This window comes from Dama dama, chromosome 22 (genome assembly GCF_033118175.1).
Source record: "Dama dama isolate Ldn47 chromosome 22, ASM3311817v1, whole genome shotgun sequence".
Lineage (NCBI taxonomy): Eukaryota > Metazoa > Chordata > Mammalia > Artiodactyla > Cervidae > Dama > Dama dama.
Genome location: NC_083702.1, coordinates 20,538,685 through 20,551,472, shown reverse-complemented (window position 1 = coordinate 20,551,472; position 12,788 = coordinate 20,538,685). Strand labels below are relative to the sequence as shown.

Here is a 12,788-nt window from a genome sequence, read left to right as displayed (position 1 = left end):
AGTGTTCTTCCATGAATGACCTATATTTGTTAATCATTTTGTGGATTCAGACCTTAGCCACTAAATTATCAATTACGTTTGTAAAATAAATATTTTTCAGTCTTTTTCTATTGCTTTTTTTTAATACTGTTTAGGTTATGTTTATTTTGTCACATAATATTTTTCAATATATGAAATAGTACCTCAAATTTTAAAGTTTTCTCAGAATTCCTCAACCATTCAAAATAATGAGCATTTGGTACCCTTTTTAATAAATAAATGTAAGTCACCATATACTGTAATTTAGTGCAGGAAATACTAACTTTATCCTCATCTTTAAAGTACTTAGTCTATAACCAGTGTTGGATTTCAAAATAATCAAAATTATAGTTGAATCTTTCTGTTGCAATACACAATATTTTCATTTTAATACAAGCACTGTAATGCTGTTAAAATATTTCTGTGGAATCTGACTTAACTTCATGAGGCTATTATCAGTCATGAACTTCATTATTCCCTGATTTATTGCTTTTCATTGTTTAAACAATAATATATTGTCAAATATAAAATATCTTTTTTTAAAAAAAATGTGTTCTATCATGAAATCCTTGTTTGAAGTTCCAAGGAATTTAGAATCAGGCTTTAAGTTTGTTCACCTGCAAAGTGAACACTAAGCTCTTTGCCCCGCCCGTGTTATTGCAGTAGGATTCTTGTCTCATATACACCACTCATTCCTCAGTTCACTTAGAACACAGTCTTTGACATCACTCAGCTTCAGAGATGAATAACCAAGGAGTAATCTATGCAGAACTGAAGGGAGTCAAGAACTCAGAAAGACAGGGAATAAAACCTAAGGGCTCTAAAGATCTCATTTCAATAGCTCAGCAGGAATTAATATATGCAGAATTAAATCTTCAAAATGCTTCTCAGAATCTTCAAGGGAATGAGGAGAACTACCACTCCAAAGGTAAAACATTACCAGTCACTAGGTGAAACTGTTCTAGGATATGAGGTTGGGGTGCAAAGATGTGGAGAAAGAGTAGGGGATAAGCTCACATATTTTTCATTTGAGGAAGAGAGCTTAAAATTGGGTATGGTATCTAATGTGAAATCAGAGAACTACTTTCATTCTGGCATTGCTGAAATTTGTAGTCTTTAATCAACAACTAATGCAGCATTATATTTGCTGAAAATGAAATGGTATATTCTGAGAGAAAGACTAGAGTGGCAGAAATTGCTTGGGGTCCAAGTTGATGTACATAACTCTCTGTTTTCTTGGGTTCTAGTGTGTGTCTAGTCTCTAAACAATTGCCCCCATCACTCCCTTCTCAGTAGTTCCATTTCCCTCCCTGCAGATTCACCATCACCTCCAGAGAAGCTCATTGCTGGGATCCTCGGAATCATCTGCCTAGTCCTGATGTCCACTGTGGTAACAATGATTGTTGTTACTCCCTGTAAGTACATTTTTTAAAAACTGTAAGGCAACTTTTCACTTTAATGATGCTCAGTCCTCTAAACATTTCATAATATTATAGAATGTGCCTATCATTAAAATATATGCATTTAGACTAAATGTGGAATGGTAATTCTGAATCTGTCAAAAATATACAACACAGAATATAGGGGGTACATATTTGTATATTCTGATTTCATAACTCAAAAACATTTATTAGCAGATTGAAAGAACTTACTGATAAACACAAATTAATTGTTAAAATTAGTTAAAATAAATACTGTAAGAGGTGGTAGCATCTGTTCCTTTTGGTTTTTGAAATATGTTTTTCCACCAACTCTTTATTGCTTAATTAATTTTTCTTGGTAAAATCAGTTTTATTTTAAATTACTCTATTCCTAAACAATAAACCAAATTTTAAACTCAGAAACTAAAATCATTATGATTTATTTAGAGCAATATTAACTTTAATAATAATTACTTTTGTAGCTACTCTAATACAGGAACAGAATAACTCCTCTCGGATAACAAGGCTTCAGAAAGGTACATAATGATTTTAAAGCTCTGGCATATATACAGTTGGTATTTTGTCTCTATCTTAGGCTAATGAAAATAAGAATAGATTATAAGGTAGAACATAAATTACAAAATAGAGCAACAAATATTTATAAGCAATGATTATAGGAGAATGCTTCTGCCTATACAACAATATGATCAATATGAACAATACAACAATTGTTGAAAATTGGTTCTAATTTCCTTCTGTTATAATATGATGAGACAAATAAGTTTATTATTCTAAAACAGAGGTTTCATTTCTTGATTATCAGGATGTGTAAAGAGTGGGAATTTCCATGTGTTTGCTTTATATGGAGACATAAATTGGGTTATGAGAGACTAACCCTTTCTGTGAATGTATGTGTTGGTTTAATATGTACCGGCCTTGAGGATGCATAGATACTTTGTATAAACATGTATATACATATATATGTCTATATCTACATATATATGTCGGAGAAGGCAATGGCAACCCACTCCAGTACTCTTGCCTAGAAAATCCCATGGATGGAGGAGCTTGGTAGGCTGCAGTCCATGGGGTCACTAGGAGTCAGACATGACTGAGCGACTTCACTTTCACTTTTCACTTTCATGCATTGGAGAAGGAAAGGGCAACCCACTCCAGTATTCTTGCCTGGAGAATCCCAGGGTCAGGGGAGACTGGTGGGCTGCCATCTATGGGGTCGCACAGAGTCGGACACGACTGAAGCGACTTAGCAGCAGCAGCAGCAGCATACATATATGTAAATTGACTTTTATTTTCTAAAATTCAATATTTTTTGGCTAGTAATTCACAATCTTTCTTCAGAATGTCATTGTGGTCGTTGTCCAAAAGACTGGTTTACATTTTCCAACAACTGCTATTATATTACTTTTGAAGAAAAAACATGGAGTGGGAGTTTGACAGCCTGTGCTTCTAGGAACTCTACTCTACTTTATATAGATAATGAAGAGGAAATGGTAAGATATCAGATGTTTCCAACACTTTGCTAAATGCTTGATTCAGTCAATATTATATTTGTTAGAATTCACTTGTGTTTTTGTATGTATTTGTAGTTTGTTTAAGGTCTGTTATTTTATTAGTGGAGTACAACTTAATGATATTTTATTAATATTTTATCCTATGAATGCATGCTTGATTATTTCCATTCTTGCTTTTCACTGAAAATCACACTTCTCCAATTGCTATTATATTCTAAGATAAACTGTGTTATTTGATTTTAATATATATCAAGGAAAGTATACATATCATACATTTTCATATAGATCACAAAATAAATAGAACCATGTAATTACACATCAGATTGTGGATTAGAAGTTTCAACTTTCCAGCACCCCATCGTCTGTAACTTCTCATTACCTGTATTTCCTCCTTATTTACCCACTTTCGTGGCGTTTGATGTCATAGAATCTCTTTGCATGTTTTTGCTCTTCATGTCCATAGAATCAAACAGTATGCATTCTTCTTTCATTCTCCACACACTCCCGTGTACTAGTTTTGCAATTCATCCGTATTCTTGCATTTACATGGTGTTTGTTACTGACTATTGCTCATTATGTTAATATAGCATTTAAAATCCATTCTATCCAATGTCTTTGAGTGGAGATGGAGTCTTATGCAATAACTTCAGGGAAAAGAGGCTTCCTAGGTTCAGAACTTTCAGGCATGGGATCCTCTTTGCTGGCCCCACCTCCATCTTGGCCTCCCAACTCTACTTCTCTTTGTGGAGGCAGAAGAACCTCCTCTAACTGCTCCTTGTTAGCAGGTGTCCTGACGGACACTTTGTAAGGCTCGCATGGTATTATCGACAGGATTCCCCTCAACACACAGGAAGAATGGACTGCCTTATCTGTGCCCCCTCCTACAGCTTGGCTGGGTAAGTCATTTAGAAGGTCTAGGTCATTTTCTTCTTTTAGGGAAGATATAAGATGCCCCTAATTGTGGTTCCCTAACCTCACCTTGTTCTCCCATCCTGGAGAAGTGATGAGAGATTACAGAAGTCAAGCTGCTGTTAAGTCTCCAAGCACATCACCCTTCTCTTTCCACCTTTCAAGGTTCTCTCTTCTCTTGTCTTTCATTAGTTCCTGTGTTTACAGTTGTACTTAGCAGGGAGGAGCAGAGAGAAATGAGTCTCTGACCCTTTGTCTTGTCCACTGGATTCTAGCAATACAGAAAAAAGATTGATTTGGGGTTTATCTAGGCAAAGAATGGTGTGGGTCCCAGAAAATCAAAACTTTGTCTTTCGTGTCATTTATTTTCTCAATTTCAGTCCCTTAATTTCCTTCTAAAACTGAAACTCTGAGAAACATAGTAGCGAAATTCAGTGATATAGTTACAGTATCTGGAAAAACAAATGTCACAGAATCTGAAAATATTTAAAACCTTGCTATGTTCAATTTGACAACATGGGTAGCAATTAAACTGCATGAATTAGACTTCTCCTTATTAACATAAGAAAAGCAATGAAACTGATAAACATAAATGTTTGAGTTTATTTTTAATCAGAAGTACAGACATTGGTTAATGTTTGACAAATATTAAAACTTTCACCTTTGTATTTTTAGAGTTAGATTAGATTCTAACACTGTCATCTTGTTCAGAAAACTCAGGATCCTATGAAAGAGCACACTGTTTGCATTTTAAGAATTAATAAATTCTTTCATAGTGATTAAATGAAAATACTTTTGTGTAGAAATTTCTGAAGTCCCTATCAGTTATGTCATGGATTCCAGTCTTTCGTGAAGGCCATGGTCATCCGTGGATGTGGCAAAATGGCTCAACTTGCAAACTACAGTAAGTTTTTAAAAACAATACTATATAGAGAAGGAACATATTAAAAAATATATTTTAAGAATATTATTAAAACATTTGTTTTGGTTGAGTTACACAATGATGAAGGATTCTGTTGAAAGTTAATAAAATGTTGATAGAAATATTTAAAAATGGGATACTCAGTATTCCATTTTCCTAATAACAAACTCTTCCTGAAATTATGTTAAAAACACCATTATCCACTTTCAAAATATCTTTTTATTATTGTTATACAGAAATGTTATAACTTCGTGAGCTGTCTTCATATATCGTAACAGAATTATGCAATACTTTATTACAGGATATCAGACATATCACCTGAGGAAAGAAACTGTGCAGTGCTGTCCTCAGGGGACATAAACTCAGATGACTGTGAAATCCCAAATATGTATACTTGCAAGCACAAGCTTGAGAATTAAAAAGGAAGTTTGGCTGCTGTTGGGTAACGCCATCTCTTATGAAATGGAAATAATAGTATGATTGCATAAACTTCAAAATGCATTATATTCCTTTTTCTAATAACAGCAGTTTTTTAAAAAAAAAACTGTTGAAATTTAATATGCACAGAAGAAAGTACAGATATCATTCCATTGGTGTCTGACGTTTTTTGCTCAATAATATATTTACGGCAATCAAACTTTCTAAAGGATTGCACGGTGTATAGGACTGTTTACATGAAATATCAAAGATAAGAAAAGAGAGACCAGAAGCGGATTAGTGATGACCAAGAGCTGTGGGGAGGTGGGGATAGAAAATGACTGCTAATTGAACTGTGATGAATACTTTCTAGATTTTGATAGTGGTGATAGTTGAAAATTGCAAATGTATATAAAATAAACTGCTTATACACTTTAAATGGATGAATTTTATGCTATGTAAATCACACCTCAATAAAGCTGTTTTAAAAAACTGCTTGGGACTGCATTTAATCTTTAAAGTAAATTGTAAAGAGAGTCATCTTTGCAATGTTGACTCTTCCAATCAGTACCATGCTTTATCCTTCCAATAATTTAGGTTTTTTCTTAATTTCTTTGTATTTTATTTATTTAATTATTTTTGGCCACTCCAGGTGGCATGTGGGATCTTGGTTTCCCAGCCAGGAATCTGACCTGCACCCCCCACGCTGGGGAGCGCAGAGTCCCATCCACTGAACTCTCAAGGAAATTCACCTTGCATGTTTTAAATTTTTCAATATTGAAATCTTAGAGAAATATGGGTATTTCGTAGCCATGCTTTTGTAAATGTCATCTTTGCTTTTTAAATTTTTAGTAATTTCTGCTGCTGCAGCAGAAATAAACAAAAAAAAGAGGTTTACAGGCTGATCTTATGTCCAATGACCTCTCTGATTTTATGTATTAATTCTATGGTTTCAAATTTATATTCCTCTGGATTTTAAAATAAAAACAGATATTGCAACTATGAATAATCACATTTTATTTCTTCTCTCCGGGTGCAATTGCTTTGTTTTTTTCTTGACTTATTTTTACGCTGCAGGCTTTTATCTTCAATGTCGAATAGAAGGTACTGTAAAGATCCTGTATGTATCATTCCTATATTATGGGAATATATGCCAATACTTTATCTTCAAGTATGAGGTTTAAGGATTTTTTTATCATACTTTTTTTTACTATGAAAGCAATTCCATATTATTTAATTTTTTCTTTTAAATTTTGTAACCAATCAGTAGTGCTTCATTTTTCTTTTTTCTTCAATAGAATGAGAAATGTTTTTTTAAATAATGCTTATGTATGGCAAAAACTACCACAATATTGCAATTAGCCTCCAATTAAAATAAATTAATTAATTAAAAAAATAAAGTTTATAAAATTTTTTCCTCCAAATATTCCTATTTACTTCAAATATTAAACAGTCAAGCATTCCTGAAGTTAAACCACAATGATCATTCTGTATTTTCTTTCTCTTAAAATCAGTACATATATCATACTTAGATTAAAATATTTTCTTCATCTATTTTCACAAAGAGACAGGACTGAGTTCCTTAATATTATGTAAGCTGGCAAGTTTTGTTCTCAAGGCTCTTTTGGGAATCATTCCTTTTTTTTTTTTAATCTCACCTGGAGACTTTGTGAAAGACCTGGTATAATTTTAGGTGTTATTATTCACTACTGTTACCATTAGAGTTTCTAGAACATTTTTTGGAGGAAGTTTATATAATGAACGCCATATCTTTAACACATGTTAAATTTATTCAGGATCCGAGTTGTACTACATTTGGTAAATTGCATTTTTTAGGCATTCTCTATTTGATATAGATGGTAGAATATATTCATAGTATGGTTTTATTATCCTATATAACACCTGTAAAAACAAGAATGGTGTTGTCATATTTATTATAGATGTAAGAGATTTATGTCTTCTCATTTTTTCTTTAAATGTCTTTTATCAATTATACTGCCTTTCAAGTGAAAATGACGTTGACCATTTTATTCCTTTCTAATGTACTTGCTTTCTTTGTCATGATTTTGCATCATTTATTTTCCTTTTATTTCTTTATTTGGAATATACTTGAATTTAATTTCACCCAGATTGCTTTTTAACTTTTAGTTTCTAGTGGCACCTCCTCAAATTTATTTTTTCTTACTTTTTTGTTTGTGATGTGTGCATTTAAGGCAATCAATATTTCACAAGGCAGATTTTACTATTGTATTTTCCTTTTAAATCATATAAAATTGAGAATTTTGTGGATTTTTCTTTGGTTCATATGTTATTTATAAATGTGTAACTGAACTTAAAACTAGATAAAGGTTTTCACATTTTTGGTTATTACCTTCTAGTTAAGTTGTAAAGAATTTCTATGAATCTGGAAGCAATCTATATCTTTATTATATGTGGCTGGTGTGAACGAGAAGGAAATCTTAAATTTTTAATTTTTTATAATTAATTAAAAAATTAAATTTGAATACTCACATTTCAAGTGTCCATCTGCCAAACTTGACTTAAGGCTGTTATAGTGACACCACAGTTCTATATATTTCATATCAATGTAATCAGGATTATGAATATATAGTGAATTTTTGGAAAATTTTAGTGTAATTAAACATGTGAGTATTCTATATGACTATATAAGTGTGTGTGTGCACAAATGTGTTGGTTAATTGTCTAGTTTAGATCTGTCTGTAGCCTGACTGGTATATCTGCCTGCCAGATGAGCAGTGAGAGGTAATTGTTTAAATCTCTATTTATGATTATTTAACCTACATACTTTTCTCAAATTCTTGTTAAACTTGTACTATTAAGTACATGTGTTTTTTTTTGTAATTGCTAAAGGTTTGGATCCTCAGTATATTGTTATGAAACATGCTTCATCTTTTCTGACAAGATTCTTCCCTTGTATTGTGACAGTTCATTAACTTCATTAGTTTCATCATCTGGTGCTGCATCAAATCATTTTTCATCAATTTAAAATTCCTCTTTATTTTTTCATTAACAAATTCTAACTAGGATAACAGTTATTAAAATATCTCTTCTACATATATAGCTGTATTAAACAAAATGTTTTAAATTATGAACATTCTTAGAAGAGGAAGGCTATTTCATATATATTTAACCTAATTTTAGAATTATTGTAAACTTTATATATTTTATTTGTATGTAAGTATATATAATTAATTTTAAGTATAATACATTGTTTCTTTGAATTCTACTTTATCTTTATCTTATTTTTCAAAATAAATATTTTTTACACTCATCTATAAGAATTTATTCATTTAATATGCCTTAGTTTAATTAGCGCCCTACATTTTGCAGCTTGCATTCTTTACTCAATAAAGTCCACGTTAGCACTTTTACCCACCTCTCAAACAATGAAAGGATGTATTTATTCTCCACTCTTATTTACTGCTCATGCTGTATTGGCTCCCTTGAATTCTAATACAAATGTATATTTACAATTTGAAATTTTATCATTAATATTTCACTTCTCAATATCTATTTGGATATAGTCACACAAGTTCTTTTCTTCAAACCTTCTTTTCTTGTAAAATTTTACCTAAATTAAGAGTTTCTTCTTTAGAAGACCCTCAATATTTCCTTTATTTAGAGTCAGTTGGTAATTTCCCTCCATTTAAAAAACTTCCTTGAAAATGAATTGATCTTGTCATTATGTTCAAAGGAACATTTTCACTTGTTATTGACTTCCAATTTATCTCTCTCTTTTAGGTCACTAAGTATGGCCATTAATAAACATAGTTACAAATCGATATATTCATATCATAAAAAGCAAATTCAAACTACTTTCAGTGTTTTGAGTAAATTTATCTTTGCCGTGTGTTGTCTGAACATAGATTTTATTAAAGTTAAATGCCAGAGAAAGTGAAAATGAAAATGTACTCACTCAGTTGTATCCGACTCTTTGCAACCCCATTAACTGTAGCCTGTCAAACTCCTCTGTCCACAGAATTCTCGGGGCAAGATTACTGGAGTGGGTAATCGTTCCCTTCTCTAGGGGATCTTCCCAACCCAAGGACCGAACCCATGTCTCCTGCATGGAGGGCAGTTTCTTCAAATTAAACTCATATTTTGACATATAACAAAGAACCTGACATGTATAGCATTATTTAATTGAAAACAGCAAAGTGTATGACAGCAGTAGGTACAACTACTTCAAATTTTAAAATTAAACATTAGTATATTTTATATTGTGTGACATCTCTAATGAATGTTTCAATTCTTATAATTCTAGGATGTGAGTAATAGAGAAAGTTATCAGTTTATGAGAATAAAATATAATGGATAGATTCAACCATATAGGTAGCCATTAGTCACTGTTTTATAAGACTCAAGTATTAGTCTCCATTACAAGGACATAACTGAGTTTGCATTACATTTTTCTAGATTTCAGAAAGCTAAAAATAGTGTTTCCCTGACTTCAGTGTTCTAGAAGTGATGCTGAAAGGGAATATCCTTAGGAATGGTAGATAAACATTTATCCTTTTCTTGATACAAGTGACAATTGATGAAAAAAATGTATTTGAGGCAAATTTGATAGTTTATATAATGTCTTATGTTTTTGGATATGCATGTGTGTTTTGTTAAAAGATCAACATTTTCTGTCTTCCCATTTTCTTGTGAAGTGAAAATTTAAAAGCTTATTTTTCCCCCATGGAAATTTGGGCTTTTGTTATTTACTGCAAATATTCTTATTAAAAATATAGATAACAAGTTATGATTTGAGGATCATCAATGAATGATATAGTGAGTATTCAATATTTCAATCTCTGCCATGGTGATATAGTTTGATATTGTTTGATGTTTTCTGCTTCCCAAAGACATTTATTTTATCAGAGGAAACCTAAATACCTTATTTAGGAATAATATAATTAGATGCAGCTATTTTAAGTACTCTGGCAGAAAAATAAAAAAGTAACTTTAGGCATTCATCTCTTTGTAACAGTTATTTTAATGTAGACAAGGTAGTAATTCTTCTGAATTAGTGACAATGTATGGAGTAGCCCTCATAGTCAACAAAAGAGTCCAAAATGCAGTGCTAGGGTGCAATCTCAAAAACAACAGAATGATCTCTGTTCATTTCCAAGGCAAACCATTCAATATCACAGTAATCCAAGTCTATATCCCAACCAGTAATGCTGAAGAAGCTGAAGCTGAATGGTTCTATGAAGACCTACAAGACCTTCTAGAACTAACACTCAAAAAAAGATGTCCTTTTCATTATAGGGAACTGGAATTCAAAAGGAGAAAGTCAAGAGATACCTGGATGAACAGGCAAGTTTGGCCTTGGAGTACAAAATGAAGCATGGCAAAAGCTAACGGAGTTTTTTCAAGAGAACTCACTGGTCATAGCAAACACCCTCTTCCAACAACACAAGAGATGACTCTACACAGGGACACCACCAGATGCTCAATACCGAACTCAGATTGATTATAATCTTTGCAGCCAAAGATGGAGAAGCTCTATACAGTCAGCAAAAACCATCATACAGAGGAAGTGGCAAATAGATCGAAGGCATTAAATCTGATAGCCACAGTGCTTGAAGAACTATGGACAGAGGTTCATGACATGGTACTGGAGGCAGTGATCAAGAACATCCCCAAGTAGAAAATGCAAAATGGTTGTCTGAGGAGGCTTTACAAATAGCTGAGAAAAGAAGAGAAGCTAAAGGCAAAAGAGAAAAAGATTTACCCATTTGAAAACAGAGTTTCAAGGAATAGCAGGGAGAGATAAGAAAGCCTTTCTCAGCAATCAATGAAAAGAAATAGAGGAAAACAACAGAATGGGAAAGACTAGAGATCTCTTCAAGAAAATTAGAGATACCAAGGGAACATTTCATGCAAAGATGGGCACAATAAATGACAAAAATGGTATGGACTTAATAGAAGCAGAAGATATTAAGAAGAGGTGGCAGAATACACAAAACAACTATACAAAAAAGATCTTCATGACCCAGATAACCATGATGGTTGATCCCTCACCTAGAGCCAGACATCCTGGAATATCAAGTCAAGTGGGCCTACGGAGCATCATTACGAACAAAGTTAGTGGAGGTGATGGAATTCCAGTGGAGGTGATGGAATTCTAGTTGAGCTATTTCAAATCCTAAAAGATGATGGTGTGAAAGTGCTGCACTCAAAATGCCAACAAATTTAGAAAACTCAGCAGTGGCCACAGGACTGGAAAAGGTCAGGTTTCATTCCAATTCCAAAGAAAAGCAATGCCAAGGACTGTTCAAACAACTGCACAGTTGCACTCATCTCACATGCTAGCAAAGTAATCATCAAAATTCTCCAAGCCAGGCTTCAACAGTATGTGAACTGTGAACTTCCAGATGTTCAAGCTGAATTTAGAAAAGGCAGAGGAACCAGAGACCAATTTGCCAACATCTGCTGGATCATCAAAAAGCAAGAGAGTTCTATAAAACCGTCTACTTCTGCTTTATTGACTATGCAAAAGTCTTTGACTGTGTGGATCACAACAAACCATGGAAACAAACAGAGCAAGAGATGGTTGGATGGCATCATTGACTCAGTGGGCATGAGTTTGAGCAAAGGTTGATAGTGAAGAACAGGGAAGCCTGGAATGTTACAGTTCATCTTGGGGGTGGGGGGCGGTGAATTATCGAACTTAGCGACTGAAAAACAACAATCCTTAAATAACTACTGTTAATGGATTATGATTGTTTTCATTATCACCAAAAAGACATAATGCTAATATAAGGAAAAGAAGTATGTAATGCCATGTAGTAAATCTTCTGAATTAGTGATATGTTGTATGTGCTGGAGAATATTCTTGAGAATCCCTTGGACTGCAAGGAGATCCAACCAGTCCACCTTAAAGATCAGGCCTGGGTGTTCATTGGAAGGACTGATGCTGAAGCTGAAACTCCAGTTCTTTGGCCACCTCATGCGAAGAGATGACTCAATGGAAAAGACCCTGATGCTGGGAGGGATTGGGGGCAGGAGGAGAAGGGGACGACAGAGGATGAGAAGGCTGGATGGCATCACCGACTCGATGGACATGTGTTTGAGTAAACCCCGGGAGTTTGTAATGAACAGGGAGGCCTGGTGTGCTGCGATTCATGGGGTCGCAAAGAGTCGGACATGACTGAGCTACTGAACTGAACTGTATGTGCTAAGTCGGTTTAGTCATGTCTGACTCTTTGCGACACTATGGACTGTAGCCACCAGGTTCCTGTCTCCATAGGGATTCTCAGGCAAGAATAGTGAAGTGGATTGCCATGACCTGCTCCAGGGGATCTTCCCAGGGATTGAAACCACATATCTTTTGTCTCCTGTATTGGCAGGAGGGTTCTTTACCACTAACTATAACTGGGAAGCCCTAGTGACAAATACTGTTAATAGAATTATGAATATTCCACAACAGGAATGAAAACATGAGACTATAAGGAAATGAAAAATGTAATGCCAAGATTTAGCAACTTTATATAAACGTAGAACTTAAAACATTGAAGGCACCCTTAGCAAAACCTAAGTTTGTTGTATGTGTGATTG

At 33.6% G+C, this 12,788-nt stretch overlaps 1 protein-coding gene across 6 annotated transcripts; it reads left to right on the top strand.

Moving 5' to 3' along the window:
- The first annotated feature begins 673 nt into the window (after positions 1-673).
- On the top strand, positions 674-6,576 carry LOC133043762 (NKG2-A/NKG2-B type II integral membrane protein-like). 6 transcript variants are annotated; one of them, XR_009689766.1, is made up of 7 exons: positions 674-946; positions 1,335-1,433; positions 1,922-1,975; positions 2,799-2,950; positions 3,803-3,867; positions 4,684-4,784; positions 5,104-5,130. XR_009689766.1 is itself a non-coding variant. In XM_061124974.1 (6 exons), exons 1-6 carry the CDS (start codon positions 760-762, stop codon positions 5,219-5,221), a joined length of 675 nt encoding a protein of 224 aa, XP_060980957.1. In that variant the 5' UTR covers positions 674-759; the 3' UTR covers positions 5,222-6,575. The 6 variants fall into 6 exon arrangements, 5 of the variants coding, with proteins under 5 accessions (XP_060980957.1, XP_060980959.1, XP_060980960.1 ...); XM_061124974.1 differs by lacking the exon at positions 4,684-4,784 and having other exon boundaries at positions 5,104-6,575; XM_061124976.1 differs by lacking the exon at positions 2,799-2,950 and having other exon boundaries at positions 675-946; positions 5,104-6,574.
- The last annotated feature ends 6,212 nt before the right edge of the window (positions 6,577-12,788 follow it).